The sequence below is a fragment of the Lipophrys pholis genome, assembly GCF_963383615.2.
Source record: "Lipophrys pholis genome assembly, chromosome: 4".
NCBI classification, from domain to species: domain Eukaryota; kingdom Metazoa; phylum Chordata; class Actinopteri; order Blenniiformes; family Blenniidae; genus Lipophrys; species Lipophrys pholis.
This window is the reverse complement of record NC_137637.1, coordinates 28,356,199-28,369,348: the sequence shown is the minus strand read 5'-3', so window position 1 is coordinate 28,369,348 and position 13,150 is coordinate 28,356,199. Positions and strand designations below refer to the sequence as shown.

The 13,150-nt window shown below is 39.6% G+C and overlaps 1 protein-coding gene across 1 annotated transcript; it reads left to right on the top strand.

Moving 5' to 3' along the window:
* Positions 1–1,911: 1,911 nt before the first annotated feature.
* igfn1.3 (immunoglobulin like and fibronectin type III domain containing 1, tandem duplicate 3) lies at positions 1,912–9,258 on the top strand (the record flags this gene model as incomplete). The annotated part of the gene is made up of 23 exons (XM_080461141.1): positions 1,912–1,963; positions 2,051–2,173; positions 2,273–2,406; positions 2,550–2,649; positions 2,739–2,780; positions 2,857–2,899; positions 3,040–3,223; positions 3,386–3,499; positions 3,605–3,767; positions 3,895–4,167; positions 4,264–4,803; positions 4,895–5,019; positions 5,098–5,239; positions 5,349–5,642; positions 5,746–6,042; positions 6,144–6,323; positions 6,465–6,593; positions 6,695–7,003; positions 7,088–7,173; positions 7,323–7,515; positions 7,767–8,063; positions 8,839–9,165; positions 9,254–9,258. 23 exons carry the CDS (start codon positions 1,912–1,914, stop codon positions 9,256–9,258), a joined length of 4,152 nt encoding a protein of 1,383 aa, XP_080317267.1.
* Positions 9,259–13,150: the final 3,892 nt, after the last annotated feature.

The window sequence follows — 13,150 nt, the reverse complement described above, 5'->3', positions numbered from 1 at the left end:
TAGGAATTATCAATGGTTTTTCTATTGATAGAAGTAGTGAGGAAATAGCAAGGAACCTACATACTACAACAATACAGACGCATATGAGCAAATACATAATCCGGTGTGAGAATTTAAATAAGATTTTACTTGGCATTTCACTGCACAAATATAAGCAAAAGTGTTCTCCTGATGTATAAATGGAGCCTCCAAATGTATGACACAAACCTGACACGTTATTCATAAATCATTTCACTCATAACACCCTGGGGGAAGCTATTTTCTCCCTCGGACAAATATAGCTCCACAGCAGAGCACTGCATGTACAAAACTGTTAAATATGCAGGCACTTCATTAACTGACAGAACTCTGCATAATTTCTTTTAATTAAATCTAATAGTGATAGTTTAAGTAGCAATCAAGTATGATTCAAGAACAAAAAGCTCCCGTCACTGAATTAATGCGATGAGAAAAATGAATGGAGACAGTGAACGCAACGAGAGAAAAAATATTATTACTTTTTACCTGAACATTCAAGGTACATCACACAGCGTTTGTGAGTGTCATTGTTATTAAAGTAATCCAATTCAAAGTCTATAGCATAATTGAATCTCATGGAAACTTTTTTTTATAACCCCCCCCCCCTCCCCCCCTTTTTTTTTTTCCAGCATTTTCTTTTGTTCACTTTATTTATTTATTTATTTATTTATTTATTTATTTTTTTTGCCCTTGTCCTGTTCGGCAGCTTGGGCCAACAATATGATGTGATTGAGAGCCTTCGGAGTCAGAACAGATTTTGGTCTTGCAACAGGGAGAGACCTGGAGTCTCCTCCTCTTTTGTTCACTTTAAAACTACAGTGCATAACTTATTCTAATATTTTTACAGAATTATTATCATTTGTAGTAATAGTAGTAGCAGCATTATCGTTGTTGCTGTTAGTTTGAGAAGTAATCAAAGTATTAATAGAAAAAAATCAATTAACTACACAAAAACTAAAAATAGTCAAGCTTTTAAAATCTGCAATCTGTAGCGTGGCGTATGAGCAGTATGGAGCAAAGCCTTTTCTTCAACTAATCTATTGTGAAAAGATTCAATTGTACATGCAAAAAGGGATGGCTTCCAACTATCTCCACAGCATTACATGTATTCAGGCTTTTTTTTTTCATGATTCATTTAATCACTAATGTCATCAAAAGAAACAACAAAAAAAAACTGGAGGGAAAACATAGGAAGACCTAATTACTGAAATGCTTCTGACTAATGTTACCTCTTGAGCAAGCCATTGACGCCACTTCCAGAGCCATGATAGATAGGTTTATGTGGTATGTGACCTACTGCAAGCAAAATTAGGACAGTCACTTTCAGGAATTTAGAAAGGGAATGCAAAGTATTTTGGGGACACGCATTTTTATTAAATTTTTTTGATTATTCACCTAAAACTAGTGATAGAAATACAAAGTAATGGATATTCAAATAAAATGACCCACACTGTCAGACACTATATTGACCCACAGTTTGTGATTTTAATAATTAGCTCTGCTCAGTAGAAATAAACGATTTCCCAAAACATATTTTGGAATTGAATTATCTCTCTAAGGATAGGCTTTACTTAAAACATCAACAAACTGTCTGCCTGAGGCATTAGACACAACAAAGGCAAGTGATACCCGCTGCAAACTCAGACCATCTGGAGGAGGATTAATTACTTTTTAGGGAGATGGGAGATCCTGTGGTTCTACATGTGGCCAAGCAAAGCCGTCATCTTCAGAGTGCAAATCCCAAGCTTTGTTGAGCGCTGACATGATGAGAGAACAACTCGATTATCCAATCCAGAGAGAAAAGACAAATTGAAAGCATATCCAAGCAAATCAAACAGTGACGTCTTGAATATCTTGAAATACTTTTGCATACACAGAGGAGCTGTTGGCAAGATGGTGAAGATACGTAAAGCTAAAGAGGAGGAGCCAACCGCTCCGGGGCAAGGTAAGAAAAGATAAACAACAAACTCTGCACGGGATATTTCTCATATAGAGATTTGTAAAAAACACACTTCGTATCATTTGATGACAGTGAAAATTAGAAAGAAGTCAAGGGTGCCTGGTGTTATGATCACCCAATATGTGGAAGAACTACCGGAAGGCATGACGACCCCAGATTTCACTCGGAAACCGATTGCTCTCACGGTTCAAGAAGGTAAAATAAAATATTTCAAGTCGCTTTAAGAAAAAATAAATAAAAAATTTACAGTGGAGATAATTTGACAACTCTAACTACTCGCTTGCTTTTCTGTAGGGAAACAGGCTATCTTCAGAGCAATAGTCACTGGAAATCCAACACCAACAGTGACCTGGTTGAGAAATGATGGAGAAATAGATGAAAGGTACAAGGCGGTCCACGATACAGCTTCTGGAGAATATCAGCTACAAGTGAGATCACTCTCTTTCTTCAGGATTTGGTCAAACTCGCTGAAATGCATGTGAAATGCCCAAATCAACGAATCAGTCGAATAAATAAATATACCTGCCGGCTTTATAATAGAATGTAAAAAGCATTGACAAGTGTACTCTAGGTGCCCGACGTGTGTGTGGACCAAGCCGACACCTACAAGTGTTACGCAAAAAATGATTATGGAAAGGCGATAGTGACAGCTGCGCTAAATGTCATTGAAGGTAAGGTATTCTTTTTTTTTTTAAGTAAATTTACCAACTGATCACACTTTTCGCGCATCAGTTTCAATTTGCTCCATTTTTGTTTTCAGTGGGCTATAAAAAGAACCGAGTCATGCAACAATCAAGAACTGGTAAGTGGCTAAATAGTCATTTGCAGTGATCCTTTGCTAAAAAATTCTAACCACAGTTACTCTGGTTTCGTTAAAGCTATCCGGGAGTTGCCAGAGGATTTCAAAAAGTCTCTGAAATCGTAAGGAGGAAGTTTCTTGACACCTATTTCATAGTAGTACTATTAGCAGTGACAATAATCATTAGTATTACCAATCAACTTCATCATAATCATCTGATAACCTATTTATTATTCATTATTTCTTTCGCTTCCTTTCAAAGATTTGAGATTGAGCCAAAAGACGAGCCAAAGCTAGAAATCGATGAAAAATTTTGGGAACTGTTGATGAGTGCAGACAAGAAAGATTACGAACGCATCTGTACACAGTACAGTGTCACTGATTTCCGTGGGATGCTGAAGAAGCTAAATGAGAAGAAGCAGGAGAGGGAGCAAGAGCAAGAAAAGGTACGTTCCAGTTTTATCTAGTCATATAAATAAAAAGATAATACCCACAATATCATAAAAGAGCCACTATATAAAAAATAAAAAAAAAATGAAATGGAACATACTGTATGTGTGAATAATATATTTGATGTATTCTTTTTTTCCAAATTCTAATTTTGGCAGGTTGTTGAGAGACTTTGCAACTTGAAGCCCATTCAAATGAAAATGGATGGTGCTGCAGAGTTTGAACTTGAAATGTCCCTTAAAGACCCAACCAGCAAAATTTTCTTATTCAAGGCGAGTTGTTTGTGTTTCAGCAAAACATTCCAATTTACAAAACAGGACACATTCTCTGCATCCTTTACAACGCAACAGCATGTGTAACTGCTTTTATTTGCACAGGATGGAGTAATGGTTCCTTTTGATGCCGACGCAGAGGAAAAACATGGATTGAAACAAGTGGGAAAGAGGTTTGTGTTTAGCATCAACGGTGTTAATCCGGAGGATGCAGGATTATACCAAGTGGAAGTTGATGGAGTTAAAATCTTCTCAACTGACTTCAAGCGTAAGTAACGCACCGAATATTGGATCTACATGCACAACTTGAGTAGACTCGACATGTGACAAGTGATCTTATTTGACTTTGATTGCAAAAAATGTCATGTTGAAATGCATGTGTGTCTTTTGTTCAGTTCCCACTGCAGACTTCTTGGTTAAGATTCAAGATGTGACGGCCGAGGAACGCGAGGATGCTGTGTTTGAGTGTGTGATCTCACATCCCGTGAAAAATATTGAATGGATTGGAAAAAGTATCACACTTGAGCAGGGAGATAAATTTGACATTCTTGTGTCAGATGATATGCTGATTCACACATTGGTAGTGAAAGACTGCATGCCTCTGGACAAGGGAATCTATGCAGCTGTGGTTGGGCTTAAATCCTGCAGTGCCTGGCTTATAGTAGAAGGTATGGTTTTATCAATTTACGCAGATTCATATCTACTTTTTTTAATGGTTGAGTAAGTTATTGACATTGTCGTATCATGATGGACTTTTCTAACAGTTGACAAAGACCCAAAAACAAAAGGGAAGAAGAAAGCGCGCAAGACAACTCGAGCAGGTGGTGGCGGGGAAGAGCTTCTGAGGATTGCCCAGGAGCAGCAGGCCAAGATAGAGCAAGAGAGGGATGAGCTGATCGCAAAGGTGAGGGCGGAGGCAGAAGCGGCCGCTGCAGCCGCAGCAGAAGCGGCCGCAGCAGCTGCAGCAGAAAAGGAAGCGGCAGAGGCGAAGGCTCGAGCGGAAGCAGAGGCAGCGCCCAAAGCGAAACCTAAAGCTAAGCCTAAAGCCAAGGCCAAACCCAAAGTAAAGAAAGAGAGTACGGCAGAAGGGGAAGGGAGTGCAGATGGAACAGAAGCTGCGGAAGAGGAGGAAGAGGAGGAAGAGGAGGAAGAGGAGGAAGAGGGGGCAGAGGGCGAAGGTGATGCAACTACAAAGGAGGTAAAAGCAGCCGAGGGGGAAGCATCTGCTGGTGATGAAGAAGGTCAAGTTCAAGTGAAAAAAAAGAGAGTGAGAGCAGGTCCACTTGTACCAGAAACTGTCATCGGTAAGATTCAGACAAATATAAACTCTTCATTTGTGATAGATATATAATTCTTGAAAAAAAAAAAAAAGTGCTACTGCTGTCTTTCCTATAGATCCAGGTGTTTACTTCACTGGTGCACTGTCAGACGTAGTAGCCGTTATCGGCACTGATGCCGAACTGGTCTGCAAGCTGAGCAGTGAGGACTGTGAAGCAGTCTGGTACAAAGATGGGAAAGAAGTAAGAAACCTCACATTTCGACGAATAACAGCTTCAGCTTTGACTATCTATGATCATTTTTGTTTGTTTGCATTTCAGTTAACAGCCACGGATGACATCAGTTTGGTGAAGGAGGGAACCTATCGCAAATTAATTATTAAAAGTTGCAAAGAAGAAGACAGTGGAAAGTACCGATGTGAAGCGGATGGGCGTAAATCGGAGGCCGTCCTAAATGTTGAAGGTACAGTCATAAAATCCAAATGAAGCAAACCTGCAGTCACAATAACCAGTATTTAAACTATATTTTTCTTTCCTGGAGAGTTTCACTGTGATTTTTCTTTCTTTACTAGATCCTCCGAGAATCAACACAGATGACCTCGCTGAGTTCACAAAGCCTGTCATAATCAAAACTGGGAAAGATGCAGCCTTCAAGCTCTCATTTGTTGGCCGCGAACCCATGAAGATCCAGTGGTACAATGAAGGCGAAGAGCTTTTAGAGGACACTCGCATCAAGATCGAAAGGTCTTCGTCACACAGCCGCCTGCTGCTGACCAAGTGTCAACGCAAAATCAGTGGCGAAATCAAGATTAAGATTAAAAACGAATGCGGAACCACTGAAGCAATCACACAGCTCGTTGTACTAGGTACGTGTTTTAAATGTCCACATGTTCCTAATTTTATTCTCCAAGTCAATGTCCAACACATATACATTAACACAGCTGCTTTACTGTCCTGTTTTTACAACAGACAAGCCCACAACACCTCTGGGCCCTGAGGACATCATCGAAAGCTCTTCAAGTTGTATTGAGTTCAAATGGAGACCACCCAAAGACAATGGTGGTTCGCCTATCACAGACTACATTTTGGAGCGCCAGCAAATTGGCCGAAATAGCTGGAAGAAGTTGGGTAAGATCGGCCCAGAAGCCAAATACCGCGACGTAGATGTGGACCACGGCAGGAAGTACTGCTACCACATCAGGGCCGAGACTGATCAAGGCATCAGTGAAATGATGGAAACTGACGACATCCAGGCAGGAACAAAGGGTAAATCCCTTTTCAGACCCAAAACATGAATGTCTTGTTGAGCATATCTTACCAAGAAGTGATTCAAATATTTTAATATCATACTTTTATCTTTATTATAGCATACCCCGGACCTCCATCTGTTCCAAAAATTGTCAGTGCTTTCAAAGACTGCATCAACCTTGCCTGGTCTGCACCCACCAATACCGGAGGAACCAACATTTTGGGGTACAATGTAGAGAAACGTAAAAAAGGCAGTAATCTGTGGAGCCAGGTCAACCCACCTGATGAACCCATCAAAGGTTAGTCCAATTAGGAATGAAACATTATTCGGAAAAGATCACTTTAGATTCACTAAAGGTTTTGTTACATGTTTGAAATGCACACATGAAATTTTTAATTGAATTGCATGTTCTTAACTTGAAAGTTTTACATGCCAACAGGGAAACAGTACGCAGTGAATGAAGTTGTTGAGGGCATTGAGTATGAGTTCAGAGTATCAGCTATCAACATTTCTGGTGCCGGAGAGGCAAGTACACCCTCTGAATTTGTGATTGCAAGAGATCCAAAGAGTGAGTAGCAAATCAACGCATCCTAAATGGTTATTAAGTCTGTGCTTTAGTCCTGTTTTTATCTCAAAAGTTTACATGCATTGTTGTTTGTATACTTGCAGAGCCTCCAGGTAAAGTCATTGACCTGAAGGTGACAGACTCTACATATACCACTTTATCACTGGGTTGGACCAAACCCACTGAGGAGGAGGGAGTCCAAGATGAGGCCAAAGGATATTTTGTGGACCTCAGACCAGCAGAAAACCCAGAATGGAGTCGCTGTAACTCCAACGCTATCATCATGTCTTCCTTTACTATCATGGGTCTGAAGTCAATGGCCATGTACTGGGTACGAGTTGTAGCAACTAATGAAGGTGGAGATGGTGAACCTCAAGAGTTAGACAACTACATCATCGCAATGCCTCCTCCAGGTAATTATTTGGTGGATGTGATCCTGTTACAGTCCGAATTTAACAAATTTGTCTAAAATCATTCTCACTTTTCTCATGTCCTAGTGAGACCTCAATTCACCGACAAGAAAATGAAGAACTTTATGGTAACAAAAGCTGGGAATTCCGCTCGAATCAACTTTAACTTCCAGGTGCAGTATGGCATTCTTACCTGACCTTTGAAACAAACACCAGTTGCTTCATTTGTGTTTTTTAAAGAGGAGAGGAAGACTTTTTTTTTGCTGCGCAACAAAAAATACAAACTCATATCTTAGCTCTGTATATTTCTTGCTGTCGACAGGCCTCTCCAGTCCCAAACATCGCATGGCTTAAGGATGGTATGCCTGTACCCAAACACGTGACAGTTAGCAACTCGGACACGTCGTCCCAGCTGATGATCCCCGCAGCAGAGCGCCATGACACTGGCATCTACACAATCATCGTCAAAAACCTTGTTGGCCAAGAAACCTCAAGTGTTGAGATAAGAGTCACAGGTACTGTGTTGTTGATCTTTAAAATAATCCAACTAAAGAAATGTGCAATGCTTACCAAGGGTGGGGAGTTTGTGGCAAATAAATTCTGGGCCGGCCCATGTGTCAAAGTACTTGAAAGAGCAAGATGATGAATCTCCCATGGCTGAGCAAGCACCTGCAGTCTCCAAGGGTGTGAATATCTGCATAACTTTGAGTGAGGTGCTCAATGTCATGCAAAGCAGGTTGAAATATTGGTTTCCTACCTTCTCCAGATGACCCAAAGCCTGCAGGCCCCGTGGAGCTGGAACAGACCGTACCGGGAACTGTGACGGTCTCCTGGACTGCCTCTCCCGACGAAAAGAAAGATGACAGGCTGCACTACATGATCACCAAACGTGATTCTGTGAAGCGCACCTGGCAAACTGTGGCAGACCACCTCTTCAATAACAAGTACACCGTCATCAATATCATGCCAGGAAGACAGTATCAGTTCCGGATCTACGCCAGGAATGACATGGGGCTCTCCAAGCCCTCCGAGTCTCCAACCTGGGAAGTGAAGAGGAAGAAAGGCAAGTTTCAAAAAGAGAGATTCACTACAAAGCAGCAGAGACTTAGGCATAACCCATTTATAGAGTTGATCAAATATTTAAAATCAAATGATAGCAGCTTTAATAATCATGTAATCCTTTCATGAATTTAAAAAGAATATGTTTATGTTATGTGACCTTTACATAGGAATCTGTAAAGGTCACCTGCTCCACATTTCTTAATTAAACACTACACAATGGAAACATCAGTTTCAATTTAGAATTGACTTGGGAAAATAAATTAAACATGAATAAAGTGTTTTTGTTTAATAACTACCTTTTCCAAAGAAGCTACAATGAAACACTTCAGAAGGTGCAAAGATTTAAAAATATTGTAAAAACTGAAAATAAAAGTAACATGAGTAAGAATAAGCAAAACATTTACACAGAAAATGACAAAATGCTTACTTGATTATTGATATCTGACTATGGATTAGAAATGTGAGAGGTGTCAATGTCACAAGGTTCTTGTGTGTCTCGGTTCTGATTCAAAATTATTCATCCCAAGTTTGACATAATTGGACCTCAAAGTACATTAAATTGGAAAGTTAGTTATTACTGTAAACAAGCATTTTGTTTGACGCATGAAAATCCATCTATCCATCCATAATCTACACTACATTGTTCAGTTCAGCAGCTCTGGAACCGATCCCAGCAAATAATGGGTAAAATGATGGGCACACCTTAGACCGCCCCTTACTTGGGAGAATGATACTATGGAAAGATATCCCTCTAATGTATTCTTTCATCCTTCCAGAAACATTTTCTGTGACCGTTCCCAGCCCAAAGGAGTGCAACTTTGAGGCGCCGCCGTCTTTCACTGTTCCCCTGAAAACACGCAACAGTCCCGAGAGCTACGAGTGCTACATGAGCTGCGCGGTGACGGGAAACCCACGACCCTACATTACCTGGTACAGAAACAACATCAGCCTCAACACCAACACCAACTACTACATCACCAACACGTGTGGGGTCTGCTCCATGGTGATACTCAAAGTTGGGCCCAAGGACAGTGGAGACTACACTGTGATTGCGGAAAACCCTCTGGGTCGAGTGGAGTGTTCAACTAAACTCATTGTCAAAGGTACAACCTCCTCAGTTTGCTCACACGTTTCATTTCTTCTGTTAAAATCCAATTTTTTACATTTCTCTTCCATTTCTTCCTTCTCCAGATTAGGCCGATGTGATCAGCCCTCAACTAATCAAGACGTGTGGTGCCTTTAAATAATCCAAAATGTTTTTAATTGTTATAAACCTGCTATTGTGCATTACCTTTCTGTGAATAATCCTTCTACCGTGGTAAAATAAATTGTGACCGAGCAAATCAAGTATGGCTTAAACAAATAAAACAATTGTTGGTGACTGGGCATAAAAGTAGGTGTATATGATCAGTTCCTTTACTCAAAGCTAAAAGCACTTTGGCAATGAATGAGGTGCAACATTAATGAAATGCCAAATTCCCACCCAAGCATTGACTCATTGACCTGTAGTTTTCCATTGAAATACTTTGTCTTTAATGTTTCTTTGGTACAATAAAAAATGCGGGCTTTTGGAAAGTGACTGGGTAGGATGCTTTCAGCTGCAATCTGCAGTGTGCAAGCTTGAGAAACTATATGTTACTTTTTTTTTTTTTCAGCTTTTTCAGCTCTGTGAGGCTATAATTAGGAAGTGCAGCAATTTCAGCTAAATGCTGAGCATGATGTGTAGAAAAATAAATGTGAATGCGTAAGCAGATATTTAGAATACAATGTGTGAGGAAGCGCTATCTTCCTCCCAGTATGTTGAGCCTGTTGTGAAGGAAGGTGCCTCAACATTGAATATCTTATGATTTGTTTAATTTACCTAACAAATTATATTTTGCTTCTTACAAATGAAGTTTTGCGTTGATGCCTGAAGGAGAGGTACTTCAAACTTTGTTTCAAATGTTTTACCTGTCCTCTAAGCTCTGCACTGATATTCTAGTAGGAATCGGGAGGTGGAGTCAAGGCTATAGGAAGGAACAGGAAGTGATGAGTGGGGGAGAAGAAGATGGCTGGCATTGAAGGCCACAAAGCTCAGCACATCTCGTGAGGATAGGGGGAAAATCTTTTGGGCATGATTTTACCTTCTTCTGTTTTTTGTTTTTGTTTTTTTTGGACAAGAAACTGAATAAAAGTGGACTTTAACCCTGCAGCTGCATTTTGTCCTCCTGAAGCCTCCGCAGTGTTGCTTCACCCTCACCTCTCAACATGATGTTTATAGCATGTGGAATGATATGAGTATGATAAATACACTGATGTTCACTGTAATCCATGTGAAACCTATAGGAACGTTCCAGTCAACCTCATGATGGCACTAGAGGGACGCTGAAGGGACAGCGAAATTCAGGACGCTCTCCCTTGAGACTATTAATGTTTTTAACAAGTTTTACAAAATGACAACTAAGTTCATTGGGAGCCCTCGTTTGGAGACCTTGCATGCTGCACATGTACAAACATTCATGGCATTTCATCCAGTCGTTAAGAGATGTTTGCCTCGTGATACACTATCACCCACTGCACACACAACAATATACAAACAGTGGCACTGATTCTCTCTCTATATTTTTTCAAAGGTACAATTATCACTCAAGCATTTACCAGTTGAGGAAAATTGTAAATATAAAACTATATTAATCCAAAACAAGCTTTCTTATCTCAGAAAAAATATTATTGTCATATACATTTTATTTTGACATTTTTTTTCTTCCTGAATAAAAAAAATAAATTCTGCATAACCCTGACACTTACTGCGTAATAATTACACAGTATGTGTCTGTTCATGGCGTGGCTCCACGTGCACTCCTTTTATTTCCTGCTTTGCAAATGTCACATGGCTTCAAATTTCTGTTTTACTACGAACATGTGTTTGAAAGCTTTCAGGCTATATTGCACACTCTTATGGAAAGTCATAAATGATACAATGTAATGTGCATGACTTCACGCAACAACCGCACACCTCCCTCTGTCAAATCCGAGGACACACTAATATTGTCAGTGCAGCCACACGACATCTCCTTGTTAATGCCATGCAACTCTTTAGCAGGAGTTTACTGTCGTAGGCTTTGACATTTTAAAGTTCATAACCACATGCCAGTAGAATTTAATGGAATTGTTTGGAAATAAAAAAACAAAAAAAACATGTTTTCACGCTTGAAGAAAAGCTTTAGTCACAAAATACTTCTGAAAAAAATGCAAATTAAAAATAATGACACAAAAAAAAACATTTGTTGTAGATTATTGACCACCACGAGTAAAAAGTTAAACAAATTCCTGTGAAATTTTATCTCAATCACCACATTGGGTTGTTGTGGTATATTTCCCACCAAATGTTTTAGAAAAATGGAACCAGACTTACTGACTAAATGTTAGAATCAGCCGATCTTGCTGCGAGTTGTATACAAAGTTAGCTTGTTTCATCATTGTTCTGCGCGGTAGAATTCAAAGCTTCTGACTTCTTCTGACCTCCTGCAATAAATGCCTTCACAAGAACATCAAGCCGCTCGTATCGGCTTCCCATGGTTCCTGTGCCACGCATCTGCTTTTATTACAAGGCTTGAAATATCGCCACAGACACACACACACACACACACACAATCGTGCTCAAACTGAGCATAGCTCTGTTATTGCTCAGACCACAATAACCGTGCCGTGGTTGAAAGTGTAACAGCCCTGACTCCATGAAGAATCTGAATGACTCCCAACATGTGAGTAAACAGCCCCGTGGTGGTCAGCGTGCTCAGTCGAACATTCATTTCTCTTCACAAAATAAGAAAAAGTTTTGTTCAACCTTTTTTATTTAGGGCTGACGCAACTCTAAAACAGATCAAAAGTACCTACTGAAAAATAATCCGGAGAAAGAATTGTATCCCGCTGGCTTCCGACAATCAGGATTCATGCACCGAGTGTGGTTAGGTGTTCAAACAAGATTGCTTTCATCCGCAGAAAAAAAAAGTCAAACTAGCCGTAGGCAGGAAACTAACTTGGTGGCAAACAAGTGTAACTTTTCAGAGGATTTCCTACATGAAAAGTCTGACATATAAAAAATGAATATGAAAACAAACTGAAAGAGAAAACCTGTCCTGTGCAACATAACCTTTTCACGTAACTTGAGGCATATTCATCTCCATTCCATTCATTTATATTACATCTATTAAGTAAAATGTCATACCATCAGGGTGTGTTTGCTCACGTCTGCTCTCATCCATCATGCCAATAAAACTGAGACCTCACAGTCATGTGGTCAATAAACCCCAAATTAAATACAAGTAAATACACAGCCTATCACCTGCAGTTATGACACATATAGTGAGATGTGTATGTGTGTGTTCACAGGATTAATATTAACAGCCGAGGTTTTCTTTTTTCTTTTACCTTTACCTTTATAAAAGCGTGATTCATAGAACTCTGAAGTCAAATTACATTCAAACTTGAGCTGGGTGGGAAAGAAGTTGGTTTTGTGCCTATATGTTTTAAAGACCATCATAAAATGCATCTGGTACGTAGCTCAGGAAGGCTTTTTTTAGCTGCTTGAAATGAGTGCGCTTTATTACCTGTTGGACATTGCTTACGTAAGAAATAACTGTTTACCAGCTTTGTTAATGAGGGTTCCGAAATAAAAGGCCATATATGTAAAGGTAATTGGACAGAATGGCTGCTTCCTCCACTTAATTACTCATTCAAAAGAGCATTAGCATCCTTATGTAAAGTGTTTTTATTTTTCATCACTAAAAATGCAAAAAAAAAAAAAATACAATAATAATGTGATAGCGGCTATCATTAACCCATCTCATCCAGAATTCTGTCCTAAAAAGTCAGACAACTGCACCTATCAATAGAGAACTGTATACTAAAACAATATAAGTTCATACAACTATTAAAGCAGTACATCCATCGTATTTTTACATAAAAGCGATTTACTCAATTAATTTCTCAGACAGCCAACACATCTCTGTCAAGATAAACCATACAACAAGTCAAACGAGGCAAAGTTCTGGTCATCCCAGGCTGAGGCTGAGGTGTGTGCCCCCCCCCCCCTTTTTTTTTTTCTAG